Source organism: Pelodiscus sinensis, chromosome 6, assembly GCF_052426305.1.
Source record: "Pelodiscus sinensis isolate ZL-2025 chromosome 6, ASM5242630v1, whole genome shotgun sequence".
NCBI lineage: Eukaryota > Metazoa > Chordata > Testudines > Trionychidae > Pelodiscus > Pelodiscus sinensis.
This window is the reverse complement of record NC_143057.1, coordinates 102,722,288-102,741,268: the sequence shown is the minus strand read 5'-3', so window position 1 is coordinate 102,741,268 and position 18,981 is coordinate 102,722,288. Positions and strand designations below refer to the sequence as shown.

Genomic DNA, 18,981 nt, shown 5'->3' with positions numbered 1-18,981 from the left:
CTGGTAACCACTTTGTCCACACTCATCAGAACTCTATAGTTCCCCTTCCCCTGCAGCCCTTAAAGGTGCAGTCAAAGGGCAAACAGTTTGTGGCATGACAGGAGCCCGGCTCGCATCATGCCACACAGCAGCACCCTGCTCTGGCTTCACTGCTACCATGGCAGATCCCAGTGCTCCAAATGAGCCCCCACATGACTGCCAGAACAGCTGCAGCCAGCTGGGGACTCATGCCCTCCTCTTTCACCCCCGGATAGCATCCTGGTCTGGTGCAGAGATCCTGAATCTCACTGAAATCTGGGGACAGGAGGCAAATTTCCAGAATCTCTGCACCAGGCACAGGAATGCCGACATCTATGTTCAGATGGCCAACAGCCTGTGCCAGAAGGGACACATGCATACACAAGAACAGGTGCGCAGGAAGGTCAAGCAGACCTACACCAAGGCCAGGGAGCACAGCTCCTGCTCAGGGACAACATCCCACTCCTGCCCCTGTTTTCATCAGCTCCATTGTATCATGGTGAGTGGGTCAGTCTGCCCCTCCCCCCACACCTGTGGACTCTAGGCTGGAGATGTCTGTCATCAGCCTCCTGGAGGGTGTGGCTGTGGACAAGGAGAAACACACCCTGGCCCTGGAGCCAGTACCCCATTCCCAGGATGCTACTCAGGGATTGGACAAAGCTAGGGAAGGCTAATCCGGTGAGTTCCATTACTTTCCCTAGACACGTGGGGAGAGGCAGCGAGGGGTTGCATGGTCCTCACTTGGCCTTCTCATCACACAGCAGCCAGTGCTAGTCCGGACCAGACAGCCCCAGCAGGCTGTCACAGAGGAGCCTTTTGCTTCTGCTCACAGGGTTCCTGCACAGGCCTGCCTTACTCCTGACCCTGTTGTGGGACACTTTCCCACCACTAAGGAGGCTGGGGTCATGGACACACACATACAACAGGGCTGTACACTGCACACGGTCATGCCCACACTCTTGGAGCAGCATCCACTCCCGGGCAAGCATGGTGAGGCAGAGGACACTGAGCCCCTGCCAGGGGAACCTGGGAGGTAAGGATGTTAATTATTGGGTAATTGACTAATTGATGTATTTTGCATTGACTATTTGATTAATCAGTAGGGCACCTCCACCTTTGAAGTGTAGCAATAGCCCTCCAGCTGTTGCTAAACTTCAAAGGCAAAAGTGCCACATGGAGCCCTAGGGCTGTTGCTACACTTCAAAAGCAAAAGCACCACATGGAGCCCGCCGCAGTGTTTCAAAGTGGCAGTGCCATGTGGAGCCTGGGGCCAGCGGGGGAGTCCCCAGCTGATCCCAGGCACCATACAATGCTGCTGGACAGTGCGGCTGGCGAGCAGGGCTCGCCACGGCTCGGTGAGCCCTGCCGATAAGCATTTGCTTCCTGGATAGTCGACTAGTCCTTCACATCCCCACTGCTGGCAGGGGGAAGAAGTGGAGGGGACCCAGTAGCACCCTCTCTGGCACTTGGAATCTGACACACACACATAGCTCCCGCAACATCCTCCCCCTCTCCTAGAATCATAGGGTTGGAAGAGACCTCAGGAGGTCATCGAGTCCAAACCCCTTCCCAAACAGGGCAAACCCCAATTAAATCATCCCAGCCAGGACTTTGTCAGGCTGAGACTTAAAAACCTGTAGGGATGGAGATGCCACCATCTCCCTAGATAACCTTTTCAGTACTTCACCACCCTCCTAGTGAAATAATTTTTCCTAATATCCAACCTAGACCTCCCCCACTGTAACTTGAGACCATTGCTCCTTGTTCTGTCATCCATCACAACTGAGAACAGCCTCTCTCCATCCTCTTTGGAACCTCCCTTCAAGAAGTTGAAGGCTGCTATCAAATGCCCTGTCACTCTTCTCTTCTGAAGATTAAATAAATCCAAATCCTCTTAGCCTGTCCTCGTAGGTCAAGTGCTCCAGCCCCTTAATCATTTTGGTTACCCTCCACTGGACCCTCTCTAATGTATCCATATCCTTTCTGTACTGGAATGGGGTTCCATAGGGAAGAGGAGGGATTGGAAGCTCCCTTTCTGGGTGGTTTTTCAGTCCCCCTTTCACAAAGCCTTCCTAGGGGATGGGGTAAGTAGAGGCTGGTCCTGGTATGTAGGAAGGAGGTTGGGCTCAGGACCTCCCACAGGCTGTGTTTCTCTGTAGCCTTCTACAGGTGGTGAGGGCCATCAACACCATTCTGCTGTGCAGGGTCACCATCCTGGACAATGTTGACTCCATTCTTCCCCCCTCCTCTACCTCAGCTCATAAAATAAACAAGACCTATTTCTGTTGAAAGAATGAACTGTCTGTTTATTTGGGAAATCTAGAACTAGGGAGGCACTGGGGAAAGAACCTGGGAGGGGGAGAAGGTGGGGTTCAGGGATGGGGCTGCGACTGGTGCCTGCCTCAGGTGGCTCCACCTCCTCATGTATAGGGCCTTCAGCAGCCACAACAAGGTTAGGGGAGAAGCCAGAGGAGCAGGTTGTGGATGGGGACTTGGGAAGGAGTAGGTGCAGGGGGACAGCGGCAGGACTGCCAAATCATGGCTGCGCACATGCTCTGGGCCTCCTGGGACAGCTCCTACCTGGTGGTGCGGTGCAGCTCCTGGTCAGCACAGCACTCTTCCAGGTCCAACCTTCTAGATACCGCTGTAGGGAACTAAGGTTGTGTGTTCACACTCAAGGTCCTTGTGGGATTGGTGGCGCCTGCGGGTCTCGTGGGGTTGGGAGGTTGGTGCGGAAGATGTGGTTCTTACCCCACTTGCAGCTGGTCCAGCTGTGAAGAAGAGAAGGACAGTCATCCCAGGAGATACTGTGTCTGAAGCCCAGCCATTATGGGTCAGACAAAGGCGATGTTCTTCAAGCAAGGCCATCTAAAGCCTGTACACTGGAGCCTTTCCTGCAGGGGCACAGATGTCCCGGAGTGTGGCGGGGAGCCTTGCTATCCCTATGCCCTGGGGACAAGCAGGCATGGGGAGGTACTGGCCAGGCCAGGAGCCTGTAGGCAGGAGAGAGATGATGGGGCAGTGTCCTGCCAAGAAAGGACTTCTATCCTTGCCTGATAATCACCCTGACATCTGTTGGGAGACCAATACAGCAGTACACTGACAATCAGGAAGTTTTTAGAGAATGTGGGGGATAACTTCCTGGTACAAGTGCTGAAGGAACCGACCAGGGGCCAAGTGCAGCTTGACCTGCTGTTTACAAACAGGGAGGAACTAGTAGGGGAAGTAGATGTGGGTGGCAACCTAGGAAGTAGTGATTGTGAGATGGTAGATTTCAGGATCCTGACCACAGGAAGAAAGGAGAGCAGAAAAGCAGACTTCAGAAAAGCAGACTTTGACTCCCTCAGAGAAATGATGGGCAGGATCCCCTGGGATACTAACATGAAGGGGAAAGGAGTCCAGGAGAGCTGGCAGTATTTTAAAGAAGCCTTATTGAAGGTACAGGAACAAACCATTCTGATGTGCACTAAGAAAAGAACGGTTACTTACCTGTAACTGTTCTTCGAGATGTGTTGCTCATGTCCATTCGAAGTAGGTGTGCGCACTGCGTGCACGTCTTCCGGAGCGTTTTCCCTAGCTGTACCCATAGCGCCGGCGGGGTGCCCCCTGGAGTGGCGCCGCCATGGTGGGGCATAAGTACCCCTGCCGGTGCTGCCCCACCTCAGTTCCTTCTTGCCGGATACTCCGACGAAGGGGAGGTAGGGTGGGAGTCGAATGGACCTGAGTAACACATCTCAAAGAACAACAGTTACAGGTAAGTAACCATTCTTTTCTTCTTCGAGTGGTTGCTCATGTCCATTCGAAGCAGGTGACTACCAAGCTAACCCCAAGGAGGAGGGGTCGGAACAGTCATAGCACCAGAGTCATAAAGGAAGGTGAACAATAAACAGGTTTATTTGAACAAATAAACAGTGACAAGTCTCCAACCCAGAACAAAGACAACCAGATCTATATATTTACATATTTACATCACAGATTCGAGGACTGCAGAGCCCTCCCTGGCCTGTTGAGGTAGCGCATAATGTGTTGCAAACGTGTGGAGGGAAGACCAGGTGGCTGCCCTGCAAATTTCTGTGATAGGTACTTGGGCGCCAAAGGCTACCGAGGATGCCTGCGCCCTGGTAGAGTGTGCCTTCACCCTGGGTGGGGTTTTACCAGCCAGTTGATAACACTCTGCTATACATTGCACCACCCATCTTGATAACCTTTGCGTAGAAATAGGTGAACCTTTTCCCTTATCCCCAAATGCAATGAACAATTGTTGGGATTTACAGAAGGGCTTGGTTCAGTCAATATAAAAAGCCAGCGCTCGCTTGGCATCCAGGGAGTGTAGAACACGCTCCTTAGGGGATGCGTGAGGTTTAGGGAAGAACACCGCTAGATAAATCTCCTGAGATAGGTGAAAAGGAGAAACCACCTTCGGAAGGAAGGTTGGATGAGGCCGTAGCCTTACGTTATCATGTGAAAAAACAAGGTAGGGCGGCTCTATAGTCAGCGCCCTTAACTCGGATACCCTTCTAGCAGATGTAATGGCTACTATGAAAGCAACCTTCAATGAAAGGTGCTTCAGTGAGCATGTAGCCAAAGGCTCGAAAGGAGGGGACATAAGCCTGTGAAGGACCAGGTTGAGGTTCCAGTCAGGGTATGGAGCCCTCACCGAGGGGTACAATTTCTCCAAACCAGTAAGAAACCTTTTAACCACCTGGTTAGAAAAGAGAGAGGCTCCTGCTGTACCAACATGGAAGGCGAAGAGAGATGCCACATGGACTTTAATAGAAGAAAAGGACAGGCCAGAAGAACGGAGTTGAAAGAGATAGTCGAGAATAGTTGGAATAGGGGCCGAGGACAGTTGTATTACTCTCCGGGATGCCCAAGACAAGAAGCGCCGCCACTTGGCAGCATACGACTGTCTAGTAGAGTGCTTCCTGCTGCTAAGGAGCACCATCTGTACTTGTCGGGAACATTTCCTTTCTGGTTGGTTCAACCACGGATAAACCAGGCCATTAGGTGAAGAGACCGGAGATCCGGGTGAACCATTACCCCCCCGTCCCAAGGTTGGGTTAACAGATCCCGAACTGGAGGGAGTGCTATAGGGTCTTGGGTCAGCATGTCCACCAGGATGGGGAACCAGAACTGTTTGGGGCCACCTGGGGGCTCTGAGGATGATCAAGGACCTGAAAGTTCTCGCTCTGGTCAAAACCCTGGAAACTAGTGGAAATGGGGGAAAAGCATAGAGAATGCCCTTTGGCCACACGGTCATCAGGGCATCCCCCAGGGAATATTTCCCAAGCCCCAGCAAGGAACAGTAGTTCCTGCACTTCGCATAGCGTGCCAAGGCAAACAGGTCTAGGTGGGGATAGCCCCACCTGCGGAAAACCTGGCTGAGGACAGAGTCCTTGAGTGACCACTCGTGGGCTCCAAAGGATCTGCTCAGTGTGTCTGCAAGTAGGTTTTTGCACCCGGGGAGGTACTCCGCCTGAGGCGTGATATTGTGCGACACACAGATGCCATAGACGCAGAGCCTCCTTGCATAGGGGTGGCGAACGCGCCCCACGCTGCTTGTTGAGGTAGAAAACCGCTGCAGTATTGTCCATACGTATCAGGATGGAGCGGTGGGAGAGCCTCGGCAGGAATGCTTCGCAGGCCCTCCTCACCACCCGCAGTTCCCGGATGTTGATGTGCAGGGACTGTTCAGAAGGGGACCAGAGGCCCTGAGTTCTGTGGCACCAGAGGTGTGCACCCCATCCCAGGTCGGACGCATCGGTGACTAGCGTCAGTGAGGGGGGAGGGGCGTTGAAGGGAACCCCACTGTGCACCATGGATTCCTGGGTCCACCAGAGTAGGGAGTCCAGAATGTCCGGGGGCACTGATACTATGGAGTCCCATAGACCCTTGGACTGGCAGAAGGCCTTCGCCAACCACGCCTGAGGAGGTCTCATCCTCATCCTGGCATGTCGCACCGTGTAAGTGCATGCTGCCATATGGCCCAGGAGCCTGGAGCAGACCCGAGGAGTCGTGATGGGGGACTGGGTTAGTTCTGAAATCAGCTCCACTATGGAGAGGAACCTGCTGTGGGGCAGGAACGCTCTTGCCACCTTCGCATCGAGGAGGGCTCCCACAAACTCTATGCTCTGGGAGGGGGTCAGGGATGACTTCTCGACATTTATCATGAGCCCTAATCTTAGGAAGAGAGCTCTTATGAGTGATACGTGAGCTTCTACCTGCTCGTACGAGCGACCTCGGATTAACCAATTGTCAAGGTATGGGAACACGTGTACCCCTCGATTGTGCAGAAAGGCGGCAACCACAGCCATACATTTTGTGAATACCCTTGGTGCAGTACATAACCCAAAGGGGAGTACCGTAAACTGAAAATGGTAACGGCCCACCATAAACCGGAGGAACCTCCTGTGACCGGGCCTGATAGCCACATGGAAGTAGGCGTCCTTTAGATGGAGAGTCGCGTACCCAGTCGCCCATTTGTAGCACGGGGATGACCGAGGCTAAAGTCACCATTCTGAACTTGTGTTTTACCACCACCTTGTTTAAGTATCGAAGGTCCAGGATAGGACGAACTCCCCCTTTTGGTTTTGGGATGACAAAATAACAGGAGTAGGGGGGGACCCTTTCTATTGCTCCTTTTTCGAGGAGTGCCCCCACTTCCTGAAACAGGATGTGTTCGTGAGGGGTGTCCCTTATTAGGGACAGGGTAGGGGGTTTTGAAGGCGGTGGGCCCAGGAACGGGATAGAATAGCCCGTATGTACAATGTTCAGGACCCAGGCATCTGATGTTATTCGGGCCCAGGGTAGCAGACTGGTACGGGACTCTCGAATACCATGTCAAAATTGAGGCTTGCCCTGATTGGAAGGGCCGTGGGGACCTGCCCGCTGGGAATCTGACCTGGGGCGACGATGTCGACCCCTAGGCCCTTGAGGGTGCGCAGCCGCCCAGGAACCTCCACCGGAGGCTCGGGAGCGGCGCCTCCAGAAATCCCCACGGGGGACCTGGGGCTGTGCTCTACCCTGCTGCCTATATGGCATTTGTCGCCGCTGCGTGGCTGGCGTATGTATGCCTAAGGACTTCAAAGTTGACCTAGTGTCCTTTAGGGTATGGAGCCTGGAATCTGTGTGCTCCAAGAACAAGGCCTTCCCTTCAAAGGGCAAGTCCTGTATGGTATGCTGCACGTCCGAGGGAATCCCTGAGACGTGGAGCCACGCTCCACGGCGCATAACGACACCCGTCGCCATGGTGCGGGCTGCCGAGTCCACGGTGTCCAAAGCCACTTGGAGGGCAGTTCGTGTAATGACTTTACCCTCGGAAGCCATAGCTGCAAACTCCTGGTGGTCCTCCATCGGGAGTCGGTCTCTAAATTTTTCGACCGCCTGCCAGGTGTTGAAAGCATACCTACTCAGCATTGCCTGTTGGTTAGCGATACGGAGCTGCAGAGCACCAGTAGCGTAGACCTTGCGGCCCAACAGGTCCAGCTTCTTAGGTTCCCTTGCCTTCGGCAAAGGCCCGGGCTGGGGAAGCCTTTCTTTTTGGGCTGCGGCCTGTACGACCAATGATCCCAGGATGGGCTGGGAGTAAAGAAATTTGTGACCCGACTGCGGGACGAAATAACGCCTTTCTACCCCTTTTTGGGTAGGAGTCAGAGTTGCTGGCATTTGCCACAGGGCATTAGTAATTTTTGAAACAGTTTTATTGAGCGGTAGAGCGAAACGCGCAGGGGTGTCCTCAATGAGGATGTCTACTATTGGATCAGTATCCTCAATTATGGGCTCAACCGGGACAGCCAGGTTGGAAGCCATGTGCCGCAGGAGGTCCTGATGTGCTCTGGCATCCATTGATGGTAGCCTGGGCGCTGGGTCTGCCAGTGCCTCATCGGGGGAGGATGACGACGACGACAACTCCTGAATCAACAGGGGAGCGGTCATGACCAACTGCGGAGCCGATTGGATGGTCTGAGCTTCCGGAGGGCCTGTCTCCAGTACCGGTGGTTGCGGTGCCGCAGGATCTTGTTGCGGCACTCGAAGGGGGAAGGGGGCCGCCCTAGACAGGAACGCAGAGGGGCGGGAACGGTGCCCTGAAGCCTCTGACCCCATAGATGGTGGTGGTTGTCCCTGCCACTGATGATAGGCCCAGGGAGTCCAAAAGGGCCACTGCAGATGAGGGGGCCACATCTGCTGGTTGTGGTCCCTCCGGTGCCTGGATCTGGACCTGTGGGTTGAGGAAGCTCCCGAAGACCCTGACCGCACCGACACCGCGTCCGAATCCAAAGAGTAATCGGATTCAGGCCAAGGGGGAGCCGACGAGGAGTGTGGTGCAAACTTGGCCATTGACTCCAGCTTGCCCGTGTGGGCGCAGCGAAGACGTGCCGTCTGAGGTACTGGGGGACCCATGTCCGGTGCCGTAAGGGCCGCTGATAACTGCAGCACCGGGGGACCCAGACCCGGTGCGGTGAACTCCGCTGAACCAGTCAACTGTGGCACCAGGGTGCCCAGGCCCGGTGCAGGTTGCCCCGTCAGAAACTGCGTCACCGGGGTACCCAAACCCGGTGCCGTTTGCGACGCCATTTGCGGCACCGAGGTGCTCAGGCTCGGTGCTGGCTGCACCATTTGTGGCACCGGGGTGCCTAGGCCCGGTGCCGAGTGCGTCGCCAGTAACTGCGGCACCGAGGTGCTCAGGCTCGGTGTCGGTTGCAATGCCTGGAGTTGCGGCACCGGGGTGCCTAGGCCCGGTGCCGGCTGCATCGCCAGTAACTGCGGCACCGAGGTGCTCAGGCTTGGTGTCGGTTGCGATGCCTGGAGTTGCGGCACCGGGGTGCCTAAGCCCGGTGCGTCGCGTGCAGCTGCGGCACCGGGGTGCTCAGGCCCGGTGTCGATAGTGCGGCCAGCAGCTGCGGCACCGGGGTGCTCAGGCCCGGTGCCGATTACGTGGCGAGCAGGTGCGGCACCGAGTTGCTCAGGCTTGATGCCGACTGAGTCGTGCCCGACTGAAACGGTACCGGGGTGCCCAGGCCCGGTACCGGGGTAGACCACTGGGTCGATGCCGGCACGGAGACGGACGCCGACTCCTGGGAGCCCACATGGCAATGGGGGTATGGCACCGGTACGGCCAAGCGGAGCTCTGGCAACTTGGAAAGCAACGACCTGCCAGGGCTCGAAGCTCCCTGAGAATGATGATTCGGCGTCGTGAAGGGTGCCATAGTAGTAGCGGGAACCGACCCCATTGGGGTTGGTCCCGACGCATAAGCCACCATAGCATGCCGAACCTGGCCATGCATGGGCGACGGCGGTGCCCTCCGAGCTTCCACCGGGGGCGACCTCGACCCGTCCGAGTCGACCGACGACGGAAGGGAGGTTGTAAGACTTATTAGGTCCTGCACCACTTCAAAGGTGTCCGGCGTAGACGGGAGATGAGAGGGCAGGCGACCAAGGCTCACTAGACCCCTCGGTGCCGACGGTGCACCGGAGGGGAAACACACACCGGTTAACTGCCGGTGCGGTGTCCAGCCGACGTCGGCTTCTTAGACGGAGACCTGCCCCAGGACTTCTTCACCTTCTTAGATGGTGGAGAGCGAGACCGGTGCCGGGATCTTGACGTCGATGCCCAGTGTCGGTGTGCGGCCTCGCGCATGGAGGCCGGGGCGCTGTGCACCGCAGGCTGGTCCGGTGGTGCCAGTTGAAGCGCCGTCTCCATGAGGAGAAACTTCAAGTGGGAAACTCTTTCTTTCCTTGTACGAGGCTTGAAAGACTTGCAGATTTTGCAGACAATTGCCAAATGAGCCTCACCCAGACACTTAAGGCAGCTGTCGTGTGGGCCCCCTCTGGGCATAAACTTCCTGCAGTCAGCGCACGCCTTGAAGCCTTGCGGCCCTGGCATTCCTTACCCCCAAGGGGGGGAAGGAACAAAAAACAAAAAACCTAACTATCTAACTACACAACTATTTACAATGTGAGAAACGGGAACCATTAACTATCTAAGCCTAACAGCTATAGAGAGAGAGACGCTCCAATGACCAACACGGCGGCAAGAAGGAACTGAGGTGGGGCAGCGCTGGCAGGGGTACTTATGCCCCGCCAAGGCGGCACCACTCCAGGGGGTGCCCCGCTGGCGCTACAGGTACCGCTAGGGAAAACGCTCCGGAAGACGTGGTGCACGCGGTGCGCACACCTACTTCGAATGGACATGAGCAACCACTCGAAGAAGAAAAGCAAATGTGGAAGGCGACCAGATTGGCTTACCAAGGAAATCCTTTCTGAGCTTAAACACAAAAAAGAAGCTTATAAGAAGTGGAAACTTGGACTGATGACTTGGGAGAAGTATAAATACTAGGGCTGTCAAGGGATTACATGTTTTAATCATGATTAATCACACAATTAAAAAATTTGCGTTTAATCATGTGCAACTCCCCTTTGAAACACCATAGCAGCATTTCAATGGAGTAGCCCTGCATGGAGCTCAGGGTCAGCTGGGGACTCCAGCTGATCCCCAGCTCCACTTGCACTGTCCCTTTGAAGTGCTGAAGCGGTACTTCAGAGGCAGCATTAATGACTGCAATTAATGCATTAATCCTGTCCTGCATTAATTGCAGGCATCAATTAACAGCCCTAATCCACAAATATAGATAATACCACCAGAAAACAGAGCTACTGTCAGATGCTCAAAGAGGCCTTGGGAGAAAGACCTATTCTTGCCTACAGACTACCCCCTAACCTGAAATGTATTCTTTCTGATAACCATGCCACACAACCACATCATAAGCCTCCAGGAACCTGGCCCTGCAACAGAAAAGGTGCCAACTCTGCCCACATAACTACACTGATGAATTCATCACTGGAGCAAACACTAGCCACAAAATCAAAGGGTCATTTGACTGCTCATTTAGTAATTTGATCTACGCCATCAAATGCCAACAGTGCCCCTCTACTAGGGTACGTCTAGACTACAGAGTTTTGTCGACAGATACTGTCGACAAAGCTTCTGTCGACAAAGAGCGTGTACACTACATTCAGTTCTGTCGACAAAGCAAGCTGCTTTGTCGACATGGCAGTGTAGACGCAAGGACAGTTTACATGCAATAACAGCTTCTGTAGACAGAACTCTGTCGACAGAAGGCGTTATGCCTCATAAAATGAGATTTACCAGCGTCGACAAAACTGCTGAGTTCTGTCGACGTTATGTCGACAGAACTCAGCGGTAGTGTAGACACAGGTATAGTTTTGTCGACAAAAGTCCACTTTTGTCGACAAAACTCTGTAGTCTAGACACACCCTTATATATAGGTCAAACTGCATGTTCTCTACGTGAAAGAATCAATGGACACAAATTGGATATACGTAAAGAAAATACTCAGAAGCCAGTGGCAGAACATTTCTGTTTACCTAACCATAATCTCACAGATCTGAAGGTGGCGGTCTTGTCACAGGCCAGTTCTTCAAGACAAATCCACCGGGAAAGCTAGGAATTACAATACATATGCAAATTCAATTCAATTAATTATGGACTTAATCAAGATATGGGGTGGTGGAACCTTTATCAATGAAGGAGCTAACTACTTTCTGAATGCTATTCTATCTTTATTAGCCATCCACTGACTTTGATCTTTATCTACTCAGGTTTAGCAACCTTTCTCCTGATACTTTATGCATAGAGGTAGGGGGGTGGGCGACAGAACATCTTTCTTTCCCCTTCCCTCTCCCCTTCTCCTATTTATTTTGAGTTTCCTTATCCTCTAATCATAACTTCGGTCATTTGAAGAAATGGGCTGTGCCCTCGAAAGCTCATGATACCATCTACATATTTTGTTAGTCTATAAAGTGCTACCAGACCATTTGCTTGCTGTTTTTTTCTACAACTCTAGAGAAAGTGATTGTGATGGCTTTCTGGAGCCAGCTCACTGGTGGGAGTAATAGTAACATTTTCCTACTGTCCAATCACACGTAATTGGGGAAGCAATCGAGGAGCAAGAAAACAACATGGTTTCTGGATAAAACAGCATAGTGAAGAATGTGCTATAAAACTTACATAGGAAATGGGCAACTCATGATAAAGGTCCTTACTTCACCACTCATTGTGGTCCTACAGAAACATTTTTACAAGCAACTTTATTGCATATTCCTATCAAACCCCTGAAGAAAATAGATAATTTTGGTGGATAATTTAAAACCTAATTGATGAAACTCTGCTACTAACTTGTTTACTAAAAAACAAAAAACCCCAACAGAAAGTAGACTGGAATTTTGATTGTGTTAGTGAGTTCGGCTAGCACCTGAAACACTGTTCAGTTGCCTGCTGGTTTCTACCTGTTCAATCTTCAACTTGGAATTCATCCCGTTTACAATCACAAGTAAAGACGGGGGAAAAAGAAAACATCAAAATCAGTTTAACATTCACTTTAAAACCTCTATATGAGAGGCTTTATTATTGTGACAGATGTAACAAAGTAACACTTGAATTAAGTTCAGGATTCCCTGTATTAAAAATCCAATTGTGTATTTTTTTTAGGAATGGTATGTGCTGTCTCTTGGAAACTAATGGAATCTCTAGAAAGCATCAGGAATGTTGGAATGGATTTTCTAGGAAACACTGGGGCTCAGGTGACTGCAATGACTTTGCTCTGAGTCTCTCTCTTTGAAGCTGTGCCTTGAGAAAAATCCATTGTCTGTTGATTACATTTTCCTGAAAAATTCCAGATCAAAGACCCTTGAACTGTATAATGAACAAAACTTTTAAAAATTACTGGTTCTGAGCTAAGGCAGTTATGAACTTGTAATCACAAAAATGACCCCTTTGGAGGTTTGAAGGACTTGTGCCAGAATTCATGCTGGGGTGGGATTTCTGGCAAGCTCATTAGCATGTAGACTCTTTTACTGCTTTCAGTGTTTTCTGTGTAATGCTTGCTCGGGAAGTACTAGTGGTAACCTAACTGCTGCTAATTATTTTGTTAAATAGACTTCACTGAAAAGCTTGTTAGCTAGCCTGTGTCTAGTTGGGAATAAAACAGTGAAGGCAGGGAACTCTCAGAAGGGAGTGAGACCCAGAACTCCATCCAAGAGAGGAGACAGCAAGGGAAACAGGAAACTCTTGCTGGATCAGTAAGGAGAAATATAGGTGATACTACTCCAATGACTATAAAAAAAGGCCTCATTTAAAAAACAAATCAAAACCACACAACCAGAGGGGTGTTAAACAAGCTTTTAAAGGTTGATCAATCGTAACTGCTTTTTCTGACTCCAATGTTTAATTTTTAATCCTAATTCTGCAGTACAGGCAGTCCCCGGGTTACGTACAAGATAGGGACTGTAGGTTTGTTCTTAAGTTGAATCTGTATGTAAGTCGGAACTGGCGTCCAGATTCAGCCGCTGCTGAAACTGACCGCCAGTTCTGACTTACATACAGATTCAACTTAAGAACCCCAAGCTTCCCCAAGTCAGCTGCTGCTGAAACTGATCAGCGCTGATTCCAGGAAGCCCGGGGCAGAGCAACTCTGCCTTGGGCTTCCTGTAGTCAGCGCTGGTCAGTTTCAGCAGCAGCTGACTTGGGGACGCCTGGGGCAGAGCAGCTGGGGTGCTGCGGGGTTGCTCCAGTAGCACTGCTCCTCGGCGCTACTGGACCAACCCAGCAGCACCCCAGCTGCTCTGCCCCAGGCATCCTGATTCAGCCACTGCTGAAACTGACCAGCAGCGGCTGAATCAGGACGCCTGGGGCAGAGCAGCTGGGGTGCTGCAGGGTTGGTCCAGTAGTGCCCAGAGCGGGTGCTGCAGGACCAATCCGCAGCGCCCCAGCTGCTCTGCTCCAGGGTCCAAAACAAAAGCCTGGTCTGCTGGGGGGGGGGGGGGGCACACTATCCGCGCCCCCCCCCCCAGCAGACCAGGGACACGGGGAGCAGAGCAGCAGCGGCAGCGGGGTGCCGCGCCTCTGAGGCTTTGCTCTGGCAAAGTCTCAGAGGCGCGGGACCCCCCCCCCCCACGGCTACGGCTTCAGTCCCGGTGCCTGTGGTCTGCTGGGGACCGTCCCCAGCAGACCACAGGCTTCAGGACTCAAGCGGCAGCAGCGGCGGATCCCGCGCTTCTGAGGCTTTGCTCTGGAGATGGTCTCCAGCAGACCAGGGGCACCGGAGCAGCTTACGAACGGGGCTCTCTCGCCCTGGAGCTCGCAGGTAGCAATCCGCTACCTCGACCTCCGGGGCGAGAGCCCCGTTCGTAAGTGCGGATCCGACATAAGTCGGATCCGCATAAGTCGGGGACTGCCTGTATTGTAAGCATTAAAATATTTTTTTTACATTAATACCTTTATTCAAATTTAATACAATAAACATTCTTATAAACATTGTGCATGAATGTATCCAAATAATTTTGTTTTAAAGAAAACCCAAAAGCAGATACAGTAGAATCTTGAGGTACAAATTCCTGGGGAATGGAGGTGGTTTGTAAGTCTAAAATGTTCATAACTTTGAACAAAACAGTATAGTTTTCAAAAGTTTGTAACTGAACATTGGCTTAATACATCTTTGAAACTTTACTATGCAGAAGAAAAATGCTGCTGCCCCTTTATTTTTTAAAGCAGTTTATATTCACAGGACTGTACTGCATATACTTTTTAAAAATCTCTGTTGGTAACTCCTTGAGTACTTCTGGTTCCAAATGAGGCTTGTGGTGGACTAGTAAACTGCAGTGTTCATAACTTGGAGGTTCTACCCTAAAGCAGAACCTTGGCATTTCTATCATTGACATTAATCCCATAACTTAACGAAACCCATATTGAAACAATTAAAAATGTTTCTATAGGTACACATGTCCAATGGCATAAGAGAGTCCACATCTAATACATACTGTATCTCTGCATGTAGGTAGGACATACATAAGCCATCTACTTTTCAAGTGAAGAAAATTTTGGCAATTTTGTGCAGTAAGGCAGGATCCCTGATGATTTACTGCAAACATACAATGCAGTTTTACAATGCATCAATGTATAGTGAGGTACTTGTATTTGAGAAAGTGGCAATATCTATTCTGCACAATGTAAGGGAAATGTAATTTACTCTTACCTACTAATTCCAGATTGTGTATAGATATTTAAAAATGCTAATATACCGCTATATATGTATTGTCCTTTCATAAATTTGCTTTTGAAATCTGTATAACAAATCATTTCTTAATGTAGTTGTGTAATCAAAAATTTTATTTTGCTGCCATCTTGCAGGTGTAATTAGATAAATGTTTGAATAGGAGATATTATGTTGATCCATATTTACTTGGTACATATATACTATTAAAAAAACCTGGGGAAACAAAAAAGATTCTAGTCAGACTTCTTAAAAAAACAACAACAACAAAAAACAAACAAGACAGGAAAAGAAAAGAAAAAATGAAAATCTTCCAAAGGAAACAAAGCTAGTTAAATTTTATTTTTCAAAACTTAATCTCAACCAATATGCTAACAGGTAACAGAGAGAAAAAACATAGTCAATGCTAACTGGATTAGCTGACACACAAATTATTGTACCAAATGTATTACAGTGCAATATTAACAGAACTATTTACATGCATATTTACAACGTGTTTTCTTTACATAAGCTATTTTACTTGCTTCTTGGGAAGTTGGAAACATGCATTTTAAGTTTGGTAATAGGTTTTACTTCATCTATCCAATACCAAACAGCATGAATCACTAGAACTGAATGATAGGCAATAATAATGGTCTTTGGGTATTTCAGAAAAACTACAAATGATTAGATTGGATACAAGCAGCAGCAGACAGCAAAATTTGTTAATACATCTCAAATTTAAAAATGGATACAAATCAAACTATAGGATCAACAGAATAAAGTGTATAAATTAGAGGAAAAAGTGTCCTGGGCAGGGGCGCAGCCATGAGCAGGCATGGGTGGGCTTTGACCCACTCAAACATCTAGGCGCACCCACCCCCAGCCCTGCCTCTGCTCCCACTGGAATGCAGGGGACTGTCCCCTCTCCTCCCAATGCTCCTGTAGGGTCAGGCAGCTAGCCCTGTTCTGCTGCCTCACACTTCCAGTGGGGAGCAGAGTTGGAAGCCAGTTGTAGTTCCATCGCCTGGAACTCCTGACAGGAAGCAGCAATGGGGGATTGCAAGACTCCATGTCCCAACTCTACTCCCTATGCTGGGAGTGCTGGTCGACTGAGCAGGGCAAGCTCCTGACTCCACTCTCCTTGAGCACTGGGCAGTTGGACTGGGGCATGCCCCTTCCACACCCCCATGCCTGGCAGGAGAGTGAGGGGAAGCAAACTGGGTGTGGAGGGATAAAGAGCACAGATTTTTGTGAGGCCCTTGGCCAGAGCATCTATCCCTCCCCCTTTTCCAAAGTTAGCTTGGGAAGGGGAGAGGCTGCCCCATGGCTACTACCCCCGAGTCACTGCCCACCCATCCAAAGTCGGGGCCCACATACCAGTCCCATTCTGGCTACATCACTGGTCCTAGGTCTCAGAAGGATAGATATGTTAATCACATTCAAGAATACATAGATTTAAAGCTGCACACAGTAGAAGATGGGCTAAAACTTAGTAAGACTAATGTATTCTTGTAAAAGAATGCAAAATATTTAGCAGATGCTTCTGCTTGTAAATGTTGAAAATAGGCAAGTATCCTTAAAGCAGCTGGCTTCCAAACAGTGCTTGTGTAACGACGTCACACATTAAAAATATTTTTTCCAGAAAACAATCCCAAATACTGCCACATATGCTGGAAAAGAATTAACTAGCTTTTTTCATGATCGTGATACACATTTTTAAAAAATTTACTCATCTGCAATTATGTTTCCAAACCTAAAAATCCGTAATACCAGAAAACACCTGTATGATAAAAAGGGGGAGGCAATCCTAATGTAGACTAAAATAAGTGAGCAATTTATTTTTAAACACAATGTTCTCATTTTTCCAAGAGAAATTTAGCATTTTAATGGAACAGTTCCCAGTTAGTAAAATTTTATTTCCATGTGATTTTTTTCAAAACAATTTTATTGCAGCCAAAACATTGTTCATTTAACTGTACATAAAATAAACTATGATATATACACAACATTTTAAGTTACAGGGCATAAGTTTACAATTTTTGGCAGATTAAGTTTAAGAAAGTGGAAATTGCATAACTTTAATACTCAGAGAAACTCAACATCCTTAATTTGGTATACGCGTGCCAAGTTCTCTTGGTTTCCCCTGTTTACTAATCAAACCTAAACTGCTTTATTAATTTAACGTTGTGTCTAACATCTCACTGTTTTCTCTTATGTTCCGATTCTAAGCAGAATTTTTCATATGCTTCTTCAATTTCTGGATCCATCTCATCGTCAATGTCATCAAAGTACCTACAAAAACAATTTTAAAAAAGAGCTGCTGTTATACTATAACTAGTTTTCTTAAAGAAAACTGTACAGATAAATATGCTAAAAAACATAAAACATTAAATATCAAGGTATTATTTGGAGACAAAAATGTGTTTTCAAAAATAATCAATATACCACAACCCTAATCAAGGATTAAAAAAAAAAAAGTCAAGTCAAAGAAAATACACTGTTATGTTGGGACAATGTTTGGTAATTAAGTAGAAGAGGGACACCTACTAAATAACCAAAACTATATCCTGAGGTACCTAAGATATCATAAGCGACAAGGAGTCCTGTGGCACATTATAGACTAACAGATGTATTGGAGCATATGTTTTCATGGGCAAAGCTTATGCTCCAAGACATCTGTTAGTCTATAAGGTGCCACAGGACTCCTTGTCGCTTTTGCAAATCCAGCTGAACACGGCTACCCCTAAGATATCATAGTTTCACACTATTCTTCACTTTATGATGTGTCACCATTGAATCTTATAAAGTCATATAAGTTACCGGCTCTGGCATAAAGCTTGGGGGGCGTGGGGGGAGAAGCCTGCTTTCTCCAATGTTTTCACTTGAACACATACTATACTTACAACTTTGTTTGCCATTCCATGATCTTTGAGTACTTAAAACAGCACAACTCCAACAGCAGTATTAATTTTACAACTACTTAAGCCATTTTTGGTCTACAGGGTTCTTTTGAGCTCACTTTAAATGAGTGAACAAAAACTTTTAAATTTCAGAATGAATATTATGACCCAAAACAACTTTCCTGAACAAATTCAGCAATGCATGCTTGCTGATCTAGAAGTATAGGTAACAAAATGCTAGATTATTCTGCCAACTTTCCAGCTCAAAATATCATATTCAACTTTTATTTATGTATTGTGACAAATTTGTTCCAGTTGGAGTAGATTGTTAGGTCATGTGTATTCAGATTCTACAGCTTCAAAATTTGCTACTTAAACTAAACATTATGCATAATTTGAGTATAATTGAAGACTGTGATCCTGCAATGCAGCCCATGCATGCGGAGTTATGCATACATTAAGGATACGTCTATGAAGCAAGAAAAACCCAGGCCCGGCTTTTGCCAGATATGGGCTTCCAGGGCTCAGAACACAGGGCTGTTTCATTGCTATGTAAACTTCTGAGCTTTGGGTAGATACTGAGCTCTAGGGCTCTCCCACTCCATAAGTCCTGGAGCTCAAGCCCTAGCCAGGAGTCCTACACAGCAATTTAAGAGTCTGCATTCCAAGTCCTGAGAGCCTGAATCGGCTGCATAGGCCAGGCATGGGTTTTTCTTTGCTTTGTAGACATACCGTTAGAGCCCCACTGAAGTCGAGGGAGGAGCACAGTGCAGGCAGCAGCAGCAGCTTGCCATTGCAGTTTGCAATACAGTATCAGGATTTAAGCTGTTATTTCTAATCATTTGGTTGTGAAAAAACCTTCCAAAGGCAGACTTAATGGAAAGGATGCAATGTTGTCTCCCCAAACATGCAGAAAGGCTGCAACAATGTACAGTAAAACTCCATTAGTCCGGCATCCAATGCTCCGGGACTCCTGATGGTCCGGCACCATCAGGAACCTGGAAGTGCTGGGG

General features: G+C 49.0%; 1 protein-coding gene across 1 annotated transcript in view; it reads right to left on the bottom strand.

Moving 5' to 3' along the window:
* Positions 1 to 15,409: 15,409 nt before the first annotated feature.
* The window catches only part of PAIP1 (poly(A) binding protein interacting protein 1), a 47,594-nt gene continuing 44,022 nt past the window's right edge, over positions 15,410 to 18,981 (bottom strand). The window contains exon 11 of the mRNA XM_025179674.3: positions 15,410 to 17,360. Coding sequence (XP_025035459.2) covers positions 17,267 to 17,360 — 94 coding nt within the window. The 3' untranslated portion in view covers positions 15,410 to 17,266. The remainder of the gene's footprint in view (positions 17,361 to 18,981) is intronic.